This window comes from Kogia breviceps, chromosome 19, assembly GCF_026419965.1.
Source record: "Kogia breviceps isolate mKogBre1 chromosome 19, mKogBre1 haplotype 1, whole genome shotgun sequence".
NCBI classification, from domain to species: Eukaryota; Metazoa; Chordata; class Mammalia; order Artiodactyla; family Physeteridae; genus Kogia; species Kogia breviceps.
In genome coordinates this window covers 20,570,024-20,585,279 of record NC_081328.1, presented here as the reverse complement: position 1 = coordinate 20,585,279, position 15,256 = coordinate 20,570,024, and the positions used below count along the sequence as shown (strand labels likewise).

Genomic DNA, 15,256 nt, shown 5'->3' with positions numbered 1-15,256 from the left:
TTATGATAAAAACCCTGCAGAAAGTAGGGATACAGGGAACTTTCCTCAACATAATAAAGGCCATATATGACAAACCCACAGCTAGCATCATTCTCAATGGTGAAAAACTGAAACCATTTCCACTAAGATCAGGAACAAGACAAGGTTGCCCACTCTCACAACTCTTATTCAACATAGTTTTGGAAGTTCTAGCCACAGCAATCAGAGAAGAAAAAGGAATCCAAATAGGAAAAGAAGAAGTAAAGCTGTCACTGTTTGCAGATGACATGATACTATACATAGAGAATCCTAAGGATGCTACCAGAAAACTACTAGAGCTAATCAATGAATTTGGTAAAGTTGCAGGATACAAAATTAATGCACAGAAATCTCTGGCATTCTTATACACTAATGATGAAAAATCTGAGAGTGAAATTAAGAAAACACTCCCATTTACCATTGCAACAAAAAGAATAAAATATCTAGGAATAAACCTACCTAAGGAGACAAAAGACTTGTATGCAGAAAACTATAAGACACTGATGAAAGAAATTAAAGATGATACAAATAGGTGGAGAAATATACCATGTTCTTGGATTGGAAGAACCAACATTGTGAAAATGACTCTACTACCCAAAGCAATCTACAGATTCAATGCGATCCCTATCAAATTACCACTGGCATTTTTTACAGAACTAGAACAAAACATTTCACAATTTGTATGGAAACACAAAAGACCCCGAATAGCCAAAGCAATCTTGAGAACGAAAAATGGAGCTGGAGGAATTAGGCTCCCTGACTTCAGACTCTACTACAAGGCTACAGTAATCAAGACAGTATGGTACTGGCACAAAAACAGAAATATAGATCAATGGAACAGGATAGAAAGCCCAGAGATAAACCCACACACATATGGTCACCTTATCTTTGATGAAGGAGGGAAAGATATACAGTGGAGAAAAGATAGACTCTTCAATAAGTGGTGCTGGGAAAACTGGACAGCTACATGTAAAAGTATGAAATTAGAACAATCCCTAACACCACACACAAAAATAAACTCAAAATGGGTTAAAGACCTAAATGTAAGGCCAGACACTATCAAACCCTTAGAGGAAAACACAGGCAGAACACTCTACGACATAAATCACAGCAAGATCCTTTTTGACCCATCTCCTAGAGAAATGGAAATCAAAACAAAAATAAACAAATGGGACCTAATAAAAGCTTTTGCACAGCAAAAGATACTATAAACAAGACCAAAAGACAACCCTCAGAATGGGAGAAAATATTTGCAAATGAAGCAACTGACAAAGGATTAATCTCCAAAATTTATAAGCAACTCATGCAGCTCAATAACAAAAAAACAAACAACCCAATCCAAAAATGGGCAGAAGACCTAAATAGACATTTCTCCAAAGAAGATATACAGATTGCCAACAAACACATGAAAGAATGCTCAACATTATTAATCATTAGATAAATGCAAATCAAAACTACAATGAGATATCATCTCACACTGGTCAGAATGGCCATCATCAAAAACTCTAGAAACAATAAATGCTGGAGAGGGTGTGGAGAAAAGGGAACCCTCTTGCACTGCTGGTGGGAATGTAAATTGATACAGCCACTATGGAGAACAGTATGGAGGTTCCTTAAAAAACTACAAACAGAACTACCATACGACCCAGCAATCCCACTACTGGGCATATACCCTGAGAAAACCATAATTCAAAAAGAGTCATGTACCAAAATGTTCATTGCAGCTCTATTTACAATAGCCAGGACATGGAAGCAACTTAAGTGTCCATCAACAGATGAATGGATAAAGAAGATGTGGCACATATATACAATGGAATATTACTCAGCCATAAAAAGAAATGAAACTGAGTTATTTATAATGAGGTGGATGGACCTGGAGTCTGTCATACAGAGTGAAGTAAGTCAGAAGGAGAAAAACAAATACCGTATGCTAACACATATATATGGACTCTAAGGGAAAAAAATGTCATGAAGAGATTAGTGGTAGGACAGGAATAAAACACAGACTTACTAGAGCATGGACTTGAGGATGTGGGGAGGGGGAAGGGTGGGCTGTGATGAAGTGGGAGAGTGGCAGGGACATATATACACTACCACATGTAAATTAGATAGCTAGTGGGAAGCTGCCACATAGCACAGGGAGATCACCTCTGTGCTTTGTGACCACCTAGAGGGGTGGGATAGGGAGGTTGGGAGAGAGGGTGATGCAAGAGGGAAGAGATATGGGAACATATGTATATGTATAACTGATTCACTTTGTTGTAAAGGAAAAACTAACACACTATTGTAAAACAGTTATACTCCAATAAAGATGTTTAAAAAAAAAACAAACAAACAAAAAAAGAAATGGGATGATTTTATATATATATATATATATATATATATATATATATATATATATATATATATAAATCAAATCAAATCACCAGCGACAAGTCCGTAACAAGTGGGTAGGGAAACCATGATAAGCTCTTCCTACCTAAATCCCTCTTTACCTAATGTTCCTAATAGAGAAAATATACTCTTTTCTGAGGTACTTACTTCAGTCATCAGAATGGACCCAATGAGAGGTTCAAAAACCTAAGAGATGACCTGGGTAATAGAACTCAACTACTCTGCAAATAGACTAAAGTCTCAACATTAACAGCGAAAGCCAACACAACAAAATAAGAACACTAACCACCTACCCAACCTATATCAGATGTGATATGGACTGGTTTCCCTTGAAAGGAAACCCAGGTTTACCTTTTGAGATTAAATTAAAATAAATAAATAAGTAAATAAATAAAAATGGAGTTACCATCTTGCCTAACTACAGATCACATTCTAACTAAAACATACACACACAAGTACTTAAAAAAAAAACACAACTTTTTCATTTCATCTTTCCATTATGAGAGAGAGGGAGTGAGAAAGTGGGTAGAGAAGCTTCTTTTCTGTAAGAAAAGTGAACTATGGAGACTAGAAAAAATAATAGGGAAGTAATTATTCATTCACGATCACCAACTGACAATCCTCCTGGACTCCTTGTGATAAAGTACAGAAACCTGACCTTTTTGGCATGTGAAATATCAAACACAGTATGAATAAACCACTACTTCCATTAAATTATCCTGACTTGGAAATTTCCCATTCAAATATTATTTTCTCTATTGTCATCATTAGTACTTAGGAAAAGATGTGCAACAGAAAACTGTGTGTAGTGTAACCTTCTCAACCCTCTCCTGTCCTTGACCTGAACACAGTGTTCAAGTTGTGAAAGAAACCACCAGGGATGGAAGACGATTCCATTCATCAGAACCACCCACCCTATGATACAAGCATCCAAGAGGAAGTTTACAGCCCTCTGGCCTACAGACAGATGTCCTTTGGGCAACTGGACAGCCCAACATCACCATCTAACTCTGGTGAACATTTTGTAACAGTAACATTAAATGGTGATGGTGTCAGCCTATGTTTCCTCAGTGTATAGAGGCAGGTTCATTTAATGAGCCTACTTCCTGATTTGGGGATTACCTGCATAAATCTGCAAGCCAAAGTGAAAATTATTCAATAATGGTTAAGATTGGTACCAAACAGTTATTTCTTGTTTTCATTCTTAACCTAGATGGTGGCTAACCACAAGGAATAGCTCAGATTTGCAGAAATATAACAAGCATGCTTCAGTGTCAAAACCATAGCCAGTTATATAGCTGACTGCCAGGAGAGCCCAATATAGCCAACTTGATCTTGGCATCCTAAGATTTGAAGGCAATTCAAAATGAAAAGATGTGACGTAATGGGTAATATTCTCAAGACATTAACTACTGTTCAGCTGGATGAGGCACCAATCCCAATATCAAAACTGGACTGGAGGGGGCTTCCCTGGTCGCGCAGTGGTTGAGAGTCCGCCTGCCGATGCAGGGGAAACGGGTTCGTGCCCCAGTCCGGGAAGATCCCACATGCCGCAGAGCGGCTGGACCCGTGAGCCATGGCCTCTGAGCCTGCGCGTCCGGAGCCTGTGCTCCGCAACGGGAGAGGCCACAACAGTGAGAGCCCCGCGTACCGCAAAAAAAAAAAAAAAAATGGACTGGCAGCTTCTTCCAGTCACAGCTAGAATTTCTGACCTTCCAAGGATGTTGTGGGACAGATTAAAACAAGAAACGTTAATATAACCCTTATTCAGTAAAGCTGGGTTTACTGGGACTTTTCTCCATTATTTATACGTTGAACAAAATTATTTGCAGTTATGTTGTGAGGAAAAAGGAAGGAGGCTGATAGGCATTTTATTTATTTATTTATTTATTTATTTTATTTATTTAGTTTTGGCTGTGCTAGGTCTTCGCTGCTGTGCGTGGGCTTTCTCTAGTTGCTGTGAGCGGGGCTACTCCTCGTTACGGTGTGCCAGCTTCTCATTGCAGTGGCTTCTCTTGTTGCAGAGCATGGGCTCTAGGCACACAGGCTTCAGTAGTTGTGGCACACGAGCTCAGTAGTTGTGGCACGTGGGCCCTAGAGCGCAGGCTCAGTAGTTGTGGCGCACGGGCTTAGTTGCTCCATGGCACGTAGGATCTTCCCGAACCAGGGCTAGAACCCATGTCCCCTACACTGGCAGGCGGATTCTTAACCACTAAGCCACCAGGGAAGCCTCTGATAGGCATTTTAAATGCTCCCTGTCTGAACCAAATCAGAGGCTCACAGGCATGGCATCACTCCTAAGGAAGCATGGATTATACTACATTCGTGTGGACCACACCAGAAATAAGATAGAAGTAGTGAGGGGAAGACCACTCAGAATCAAGGTAGGTATAGGATACATACTTTGCCATCTAGACAGCTGTGAGGATGTTGATACTTTTCATTGATACAAATTGCTCAATTTGGCTAGAGTCCCTTAAATATCTCTTAAGTAAACTTAATGTTCTAAGCTTTTTCCTATAAAATTAAGAAATAAGAAGAACTTTCAAAAAATAAACTTACTGACTTTGTTTTCAATGTGACACAATGTTCCTCCAAATAGAGAAAACTTGACAGGACTTTAACATTTTACTTGATATTTTGCTCTCCAGATACAGTAAACGATTAGAAGAAATTTGCCAGAGAGTCTATGAGACAAGTTACCAGTAGGCAAGTTATGCTGACACCCAGAGGGGAGGAAGGCTTCCTCGGAGCAGCCCACATCCTGCAATACTGATTCACAGAAGGCTGATTTTCTTGATTCCCTCCCCCTAGGTTCCAAAGCCCCAGAAATCATCATCTAGTTCAGCAAAGCACACCATCAACAGTCCCACTTCTAGAAAGCAGAGATTGGAATGCTGGGCACATAACACTTATCAGGAAGCCAAGGTAAGCAAAGAAAGGGGAACCAGCAGAGAACACAGCTGGGGGAATCGAATGTTACCATATCCAGTTGTTATCTATAAAAGAGAGTAAGACCTCCAGAAAGAGAAATCCAAACAACTAAAATGGCTTTTCCCAGCTACCACCATTAATGCTGATGTGGGGTGGAGGACCTGACCATTGCCAAAGAAGACAGATCAGAAAGGAGCACTTTCCAGCCTTCATTCCTGCTCCCTAAGTCACTGCTAGCTGGCCCTCGGCTCAAGCATAGCAGTTAACTTCTTGATTTCCAAATCCCTGAGATGAGGGCAAAATAAATGATATTTCAAATGCCCTTTAATGATATAAAAGCCTAGAGATGTTTAGGAAGTTTCCTTTGTTTTTTAAAGATAAATGTGAAATGCCAAAATAAAGCAAAGGACAAATCCATCTTTCTGGTTCACATCTTCAACCTTCCTCCTCCTCCTCCTCTCTCTACTCCCCCTTGTCCCTCCCCTTCCCCTCCCCCTCCTCCCTCCTTCCCTCTCTCCCTTCCCCTCCCCATCCTATTCATCTAAACCCACACATTAACAAACAGCTCTTTTCTCCAAAGAGCTCAGCCTGTTGGGAAGAAAGTTTGGGTACTATCCACGCAGGTAAGAAGTAATCGGGATGACAAGGTGGGGAAAAATAAGAACAGCAGCAAGTCAGAGTCCCACTGGCGTATGCCTGTCCTGACTGGCAAAAGCAGAAAGCAAAGCCTCAAACCAGTTCTCTGACAGGGCCCAACGCCCCTGCAGCACCCCCCGTGTAATTACACACTTGAGTGACTGGACTCTGAAGAAAATTGAAGGCCTGAGCTCCGAACAGCTGCCATTTTCTCTCTCCATCACACCAGCGTGATTACTTGAGAAATGAACAGCCCCAGCTCAAAGCTACTCCAGAATTCTCAGAGGAAATATGGCTCCGTGTTCCAATAATGAGATTCTTAAGGCAAGCGTTACTTACAATCACTCCGCAAAAGGAGAGAGCCGAGCCCCTATATCTTACAAATTAGAATTTAAGAAACCCAGCGACAGTCTTGGACGATCATTACTCTTCTGCAGCTCCAAGGATTCTAGACTTTGGTCTATTTTTAGTGCATAAAAACTGTTAAGTCCTTAAAAAGGTAATCATAATAAAATGAAAACTCACCATAACTAGCTTCCTAAAAAGGCAAATTTTACTCCATTTTAGGTCCAAACTGACAGATTCTTCCACACCCTCATCATTACCTTTTTCTGCCAGAAAGTCTTGGCTTTATCCAAATGAGAATTAGCAATCCTTTTATTAAAATTTAAGGAAAATAATCTAATTAGTCAGAGATTTCTTCCCTTTTCTGATTGAGAAAAAGAAAATCAGCAGGTTGCCATAGATAATATCACTTCTTTGCCGAAACCTATCACTTGGAGAAGTTGAAATATTACATTGTGCTGTTATTGTTTTTTCCTTTCAAATGCATTTTCTGGTTTCCCCACCATCTAGCCATTCTAGGGTAGCAAAGGTAATGAACTCTCCCTGTGATTACATATTTTTTTAAGTGGCTATTCTAAAAAATGTTATATCCTCGAGAGTTAGCCAGCTAGGCAGATAACTGAGTGAGTGGCACTGTTGTTAACCAGAGATGTGAGGTAGATAGTTTCCCTTCATTCCGAGCTATGAAATAAAAAATAGCAGTGAAGATTTATAGTTTTTTTTCCTCCAAGAAGAAATGAGGGAATTAAGGTACCAAGAATGCCAATTCCACAAAGGCACAAGGAAGAAAAGCACAGGAGCAAAAAGGTACTATAGTCTCCAAAAAACACAAACATGCAGCAGAAAGGCAATTAATTGCTCATGGGGTACAGGGGCTCTAAGGGTAGTCCTATTGTTCTCTGAGTCCTAGAATTAACTCAACCAGAAAAACCGAGGAGTAGAGAACTTACAAATCATCTTTAAAAATCCTTAAGTCCACAAAAATTCTACCCACTGGTCACATGTATATCAGTCCTATTCACATTTACTAGTCTCACCTCTCCTTCCCTCTTTCTACTAATTCTCATATTACTAGGTTATAGGGACAAAAGCATGTATCTACTACCAGTACAATAAGCCAGGCTTAGACGTCCATGTAAATAAAACAGAAAGGGACCACAGAAGATGAGGAATACATTTAAATTTCTTTGGTGGGGGAGGAACAGTACTACATTTCTAACAGTTGACTTTTGTTATTCAGCTTTGGATGTGAGAGCATTCATGGAACAAACAAGTGTTATAACAGAGAAGTACACTGGCTAGATAAGACTAAATTTTAAAGCTACTGTCACTAGTGACAAGAGGAATGAGGAAGCATGGGGCATCTCTAAGTAGAGCAAAGAGATTTGAGTTCCCATGTAAGATTATATGCACAATTGGCAGAACGGTCCTTTTATGACTGGAGCAGGTTCCTTCAGGTCAAGGACAAAGACAGATAGGAGAAATTGTTCATCTACAACCCAAGCCCCACTCATCCCACAATCACAAAAGACAGGAGCTTCTCCTCTGACCACAGCTGTCACAAGGAGAAATGCTTTTTTTCATATCATCAACCATCTTTACAGGTTCTGAAAAATGGTACTCACAATAAGCATGGTGACCAGAAGATTCTTCTTGGTGACTTGAGCGTGAGAGAAGATGTAGTTCAGTACAGTGTTCATGTCACTCTTGTTCTCCTCCCGAAGGGCGAACACACATTTGTCATAGTGACCTGCAAGCAGCAAAAAGAAGTGGTCCTCACCCATGTATGAATGTTCACATTTACATGCTATTTGTTTTCTAATGTCTCTACTTAGAAAACTGATAAGAAGTGAGAAGAAATACCATAAGAATTTTCTTAGATGGATTTGTATAGAATTGACAGTGTTGTTTAATAAAAGCAACCCGAGGCTAGGAGTCAGGCAATCCCGTATAAGACCTGGGCTCAAAGCCTAGCTCTGTTACCAAATTACTGTATGCTCCTGGGAAAATCACTTTACCTCTCTAAGGCTTATTTTCATTAAAAAATTTTTGAAAGATCGGGGAAGGGTGCATCTTACTGAGGAGTTGGGGATAACCCCAACCCCCTACCCTGACTCTAAACTCTGTTATTTAGCTTCCTGGAATAATTTCCTTAGAAGAGAGGGTTCAGCTGCTTAAAAAGAAATGTCAGTACCATTAAACCCCAGCTAGAGATTCTGGTTCCATGTCTGACTCACTGAAAATGTTTCACCCTAACTAGAAGGAACAGTTTTAGCTCAAAAATAAAACACCAAACTTATCAATGTCCACAAGAAGGATGGCTGCTACCTCTGGAATCAACATTTTCCCCCGGGAGCCCATGAAGCAGCTAAGCAATGCCTAGGAATTCCAAATCCAAACTACGGCATAGATCAGGGAGAACCTTGAATTAAGTCAAAAGGTCTGTAGGGAGAGTACAGTTATGTATATTTTCATTGGCCTTTCACAAGGCCAGCAGGGGCAGGTTAGTTCTGCCTAGCAGAGCTATGTTTTGCAACAGAAGCATAAGCTTCAGGTATACTGTAGTGATATCTACCATGGGATACAAGTAATATTCAGTTCTTTAAAAACAGCTTACCTCAGAATTAAATTTCCAAGCAAAGGAGAATTAGTGTTTGAATAGTCTCAAGGGTCAGAATTTTATGAAAACAGTAAAGGATTATCACCTTACTTCAGCCTGCAGGTTAGGTTACAAACCCAAACAGTGGCATTCAAACTGCATTACCATGGATTCCTCAAATACTGAATACAATCAACCAAGACAACTCGGCCTTTATCTATTTTAAATATTAGAGATTGACATAAGATTTCTTTTCAAAATAAAACTAAATATATTTGAAAAACAGTGGACTACAATATTTAGAGAGCTGCCAACGTCATAAAAGACCCATTTAGAACAAAATGGAAGCTGTTTAAAAATTGGTTGTCCTATATAAATTCGTATTTCTCCTGACCAAAACTTAGCTTTGAAGTGACAACAGAAATATATCTTGGTAACAGAAATTACTAGAACTGGGGGAAATAAAAAGAATATTTACCCAAGGAGAGGCAGTGGAGACACTAAGCAGAAAGAAAGCAATGATACCAAGTACCTCTTTCTAAAAACTTTTTATTGGGAAGTATACATACATACAGAAGAATAAATAAACACCCAAGTAACTACCATCTATCTTAACAGAACATTTTTAGTATCTTTGAAGGATCCAATGTGCTCCTCCTCAAAAACAACCGCTAAGCTGAATTTTATGTTAATCATTCTTTTGCTATTCTTTACATTTATCACAAATGTATACATAGTTTCACTTTTCCTGTTTTCAACTTGATAACAATGGAATCATTGTGTATGGATCATTCTGTAACTTGTTTCTTTCCCTCACCATTATGTTTTTGAGATTCATCTTTTGGTCGTGTGTGTACCTTGGTTCATCTGTTTTCACTGCTGTAGAGTAATCCATTGCAGGAATATACTAAAATTCAATTATCTATTCTACTTGTGTATATTTGGGTTGTTTCCAGTCTTTTTTGCTATTCATGAATAACACTGCCACAATCAGTACTGTATATGTGTCCTTAATAAACATGTGTAAAAGTTTCTCTAGAGTATATCATCTAAAAGTGAAATTGCTAGGTTGAAGAGTATAAATAAGTTCAACTCCATTAGGTACTGACAAACTGTTTTCCAAAGTGGTTGTATCAATTTGCATTTCTGCTTACAGAAGAGGTGGAAGATGATGTGAAAAGTTATGTTTACACTATACTGTAGTCTCTTAAGTGTGCAATAGCATTATGTCTAAAAAAATGCACATGCCTAAATTAAAAAATGCTCTGTTGCTAATAAATGCTAACCATCATCTGAGCCTTCATTGAGTTGTAATCTTTTTGCTGGTGGAGAGTTTGAAACAGTGCAAGAATTACCAAAATGTGACACAGAGACATGAAGTGAGCAAATGCTGTTGGAAAAATGGTGCTCAACAGCATCAGTATGATGCTGAATAGCAGTAATGATAGTATGTGTCATTGTCTTATTCCTAATCTTAAAGAGAATGCTTTCAACATCTTACCACTATGTATGATGCATCCTATAGATTTTTTTGCAAGAGAACTTTACATGATAAAAAGTTCCATTTTGGGGGCTTCCCTGGTGGCGCAGTGGTTGAGAGTCCGCCTGCCAATGCAGGGGATACAGGTTCGTGCCCTGGTCTTGGAAGATCCCACATGCCGCTGAGCGGCTGGGCCCGTGAGCCATGGCCGCTGAGCCTGTGCGTCCGGAGCCTGTGCTCCGCAAGGGAGAGGCCACAACAGTGAGAGGCCCGCGTATCGCAAAAAAAAAAAAAAAAGTTCCATTTCGGGCTTCCCCAGTGGTGCAGTGGTTGAGAGTCCACCTGCCGATGCAGGGGACACGGGTTCATGCCCCGGTCCGGGAAGATCCCACATGCCGCGGAGCGGCTGGGCCCGTGAGCCATGGCCACTGAGCCTGCGTGTCCGGAGCCTGTGCTCCGCAACGGGAGAGGCCACAACAGTGAGAAGCCCACGTACCACAAAAAACAAACAAAAAAGTTCCATTTCATTTTTAGTTGGCTAAGAATTTATCATGAATGCATATTAAATTTTGTCAGATACTTTTATCATCCATATCTTAAGATGATGGCCATGTTTTTTCCTGTTTTAGTCTATTACTTGATAAATGACATTAATCAGTTTTTCAAATATTAATCAAGCTTGCACTAGTGGGATAAAGCCAACTTGGTTGTGATCTATTATTTCACACATTGCTGCATTTAGTTTGCAATATTTACTAGAGTATTTCTCCTTGTCAGGAGTGGGAGAGTCATCCTTTAAGGACTGGGAAAGGGAGCAAGACTGATAAAAGAAAATATTAGGTAATCTTTCAAATTCTGTGGTGTTTCACTGCCATCTCGTGGCAGAAAGCAGTATCAGCAGTATGTAGCTTTAAAATCTTAGCCAGGGTGTTTTAGTCAGAGACTTTGTACATCATGTAGTAAAGCTCTACAGAGAAAGCCAGGGATAAATTCCACCTAACTGATACACTGAAAAGCACTGGAAAATCTGATCCTTTTTCAGAGGACTGTGGTTCAATCCATGGATTAGCTGCTGAGAGGCAAGCTCTTTGGATAGGGTTTCTCAATTTCAGCCTGGTCGTGACTCAACCAGCTCTCACTGTACAAGGTCAAGAAGATGCCAATCTTCTGCTAGAAAAATTTTCTCAGCCCTCTCCCAGAAGCACACTGGATTCACAATCTTATCAAGCTGTGTTTCGTTGTTGTTCCTTCTTTGGCGCTAGTGAGACATAGAGGTTTAATTTTTATTTTTTTATTTTTTATTTTTTTGCGGTATGCAGGCCTCTCACTGTTGTGGCCTCTCCCGTTGCGGAGCACAGGCTCCGGACGCGCAGGCCTAGCGGCCATGGCTCACGGGCTTAGTTGCTCCGCGGCATGTGGGATCTTCCCGGACCAGGGCACGAACCCGTGTCTCCTGCATCGGCAGGCGGATTCTCAACCACTGCGCCACCAGGGAAGCCCGAGAGGTTTAATTTTTAAGGGACTGGTGAAAGGAGGAAGAGTTTGTTAATGTCAAGTGTTAGTGACAGGATGGACTGGCTCAGCTGTTACTCAGTCCTCGAGGGAAATGTTCCCAGATACAGAGTCCTCAGGAAGGAACTTACCATTCTGGAATTGCGTCTCTACTCGCAGGTACTGCCGCAGCAGGTCCATGACCACAGCCTTCATGTGGCCTCGGATACCACTGCGGTACCTGGGCAAACAGAAAAAGTCCCCACTGAAAATCCTGACAGGTTAACACTGTTAAATAACAGATTATTACATAATAAACCCAGAGCCCAGATTTACTAGACTTTCTACTGAACTGCTTTCCTTCTAATATAGGACAGGACAGGAGACAGCCTAGAATCAATTAAATTCAAGTCTAAAAGAAATATGGCTACAGACAAGACTTTTTTTTTCTTATAAAGGAATCAAGAAAAAAAGAGTGCAAAACAAAATCAAAAACCACTTGATAGCCCTACCTACCAACACCCTGGTTCAGTCCCCATTGCTAAGTTGAAATGATCACCACACCCTTGAAGTGGTTAAGGGGTATCTGAAAAGTTTATGAATATCTTAAAGTTGAAAATATCCTGTGAAGGTTCCTTTAATCCAACAGTTGAGTCCATAAGTTAAGGAGAATAAATGTCAAATGGGGCCCTATGCCAGAAGAAAAATTAGGAGTTTCATGGAAATTGCAAGGAAAAAGAAAACGATGAGATTGCTGTGCCTTAATAATTGACAGAAAGATGCAGAATAAAGTCATCAGAAACACTGGGTATGAGAGCTAGCTCACGATTCTAAGATATTTAGTAGATATAACGTATTTTCTAAGAGAGAGGTGCTTTCTAATTTCTCTAAGTCAAACCTGAAGTAAACCTCTTTGTGACTACTTAGAAGAAAGGAACGTATGGGGATGCACAGGTCTAGGAATCTGGAGTTCCATGTAACTACCTCTGCACCAGCTGGACGATGCTCTGAGTGTTCATGAAGAAGACTTCCCGTTCAGATTTCCGGTTCAATGTAGCTGCGTGGCTATCTAGGATGTTGGCAATCTAAAGTATAAGAAAGGGAAAAAAAATGAAGCCCGGCCCAGTAAAGGGACCCAAAGCATTAGCCTGCATAGCATCAACACTAGGAATCTTCTTAGTTGTAACATGACAGTTTCTATCTTTCATATGTTGAGAGTAGCTGCAAGTTACCTGGTATAGTTTAGGGGCTCATTCATGATAAATAAGAAAGCAAAGGGTAGTAAGTATGCTGCTGAGATAGTAAGGAAGTCTCTGATGATAGAACTACAAATATCCGCCTACTTTAAATTCACAAAAATACTTCTAATTAAGGCACAGCCCCAAGGACAAAACTCTATGGGATACATGGCCAATATGCTTTCCTCTTAACCACAGATACTTTACATTTCACACACAGTATTTACCTTATTGGGCTTGTATCATGAAGCAGTTTTGTAAAGGGCACAATGCTTAAAACTTCAAAAGCACAACATCCAGACAGTAAGGAGGATCCAAACAGGAAAGAATCCTACAACATGAACTCTAGCATGGGCAGCCAGTAGAAAATGACAGTGTTACTCTATACATACCTGCTGGCTGGGAAACTGACAGAGGACTGATGTGATGTTGCTAGCATACTGAGCCATTTCCTTCTTGATAGACTTCTCCACATTGGGGGGTATACGACCAGAGACACTGGTCATGATATCTTGCAGTTCTAGGAGAGGCAAGGAGGGATCTCTGAGGGTCTTCATCAACCGTTCAACCCAGTCTTTTACCTGAGAAGAAGGAAATAATAAAATAGGAACCAGACAAAATTAACACAATCCCCCAAATAAAAACATATATCTGAATTCACTACCATATAGTACAGGCATACCGTGCTTTATTGTGCATTGCTTTATTGCACTTTGCAAATATTGCATTTTTTACAAATTTCAATTTGTAAAACCCTGTGTTGAGCACCATTTTTCCAACAGCATTTGCTCACTTCATGTCTCTGTGTCACATTTTGGTAATTCTTGCACTGTTTCAAACTCTCCACCAGCAAAAAGATTACAACTCAATGAAGGCTCAGATGATGGTTAGCATTTATTAGCAACAGAGCATTTTTTAATTTAGGCATGTGCATTTTTTTAGACATAATGCTATTGCACACTTAATAGACTACAGTATAGTGTAAACATAACTTTTCTATGCACTGGGAAGCCAAAAAATTCATGTGACTTGCTTTCTTGTAATACATGCTTTATTGCGGTGGTCTGGAACCAAACCCACAATATCTCCGAGGTATGCCTGTACTCACTTTGAAATTGCAATATAAGCACCTAACATTGTCCTTAATCTCTGGTTCAAATCCCAATTAAATGCGAAGTCAAAAACAGAGATAAGAAGCAAGGATTTAAAGACTTCAAACCCCACAGCTAATGGCAGGAGAGTTTTGGATCAAACAGCTTTCTTTTTCTCCCTCTTAAAAAAAAAATCCTTACGTGACTTTTAAACTATCTTAGAGAACAGGTACCCTATTATGTATATGCCTTCCCCCACACCACCTCCCCAAGAAAAGTGATTCATACCCTGCTGCTAAAGAAAGGATCTGGAAGACAGTATCCATTCATCACGTTGACCAAATTATCCAGGACATAGTGGAATACTCGATGGAGCTTCTCGCCTCTGAGTGCTGTGCTCTGGATCTGTGGCAGACTTCCTGTGTGAAGCTCAGCCTGTCAATCCCAATGAGAGATCAAGTCATCCACTACCTTCTATTCCGGGTACAAACACACTACTGCAACTTAGATTCATCATGCAAAATCAAGACTCCTCTTCACCATACCCAGCTACAAGGAGAGAAGTCAACGGAGGAAGCATCATAAGAAAAATCACGGAATCTTAGTATCATAATAACTCTTACAAATTCTAGTTCCGTAATACCAAAGGCACATATACAAGCTATAAGATCAGGCTCAAAAGCTTAAGGAAAAACTGGAAAACCAAGGACTGAAATCACTTGCCTTTCCAAACTACTGCTACCGTGTAATCAGCTCTTGGAGAGCAATATTAAAAGTATCTTCCTACTCACCTGCTGGACCTTGCTGGGGTTGTCCAGCTGCATTTTGGCTATTACACAGCCCGGGTCAAGAGCTGCTCCCGGCCGCTTGACATAATGGATACAGCCAGACTCTGCAGCGGTTAAGGTCATTACCATCTTCATGACCTACAGTGAAAAATAAAATCTCTTAGGACCTAGCTTTAGGGATTAATGACAGCTACGGACACTTCCCCTTTCTATTTTCTACTTCCTTTCTGTTACTCTTGAGT

At 40.2% G+C, this 15,256-nt stretch overlaps 1 protein-coding gene across 8 annotated transcripts in view; it reads right to left on the bottom strand.

Annotated features, from left to right (window-relative positions):
* Positions 1–15,256, bottom strand: part of ACACA (acetyl-CoA carboxylase alpha) — a 375,954-nt gene that overhangs the window by 227,002 nt on the left and 133,696 nt on the right. For all 8 annotated transcript variants that reach the window (XM_067020788.1, XM_067020791.1, XM_067020790.1 and 5 more), the window contains 6 exons: positions 15,018–15,152; positions 14,515–14,661; positions 13,528–13,716; positions 12,882–12,982; positions 12,050–12,138; positions 7,953–8,077 (listed from right to left, as the gene is read on the bottom strand). In XM_067020788.1, coding sequence (XP_066876889.1) covers positions 7,953–8,077; positions 12,050–12,138; positions 12,882–12,982; positions 13,528–13,716; positions 14,515–14,661; positions 15,018–15,152 — 786 coding nt within the window. The remainder of the gene's footprint in view (positions 1–7,952; positions 8,078–12,049; positions 12,139–12,881; positions 12,983–13,527; positions 13,717–14,514; positions 14,662–15,017; positions 15,153–15,256) is intronic.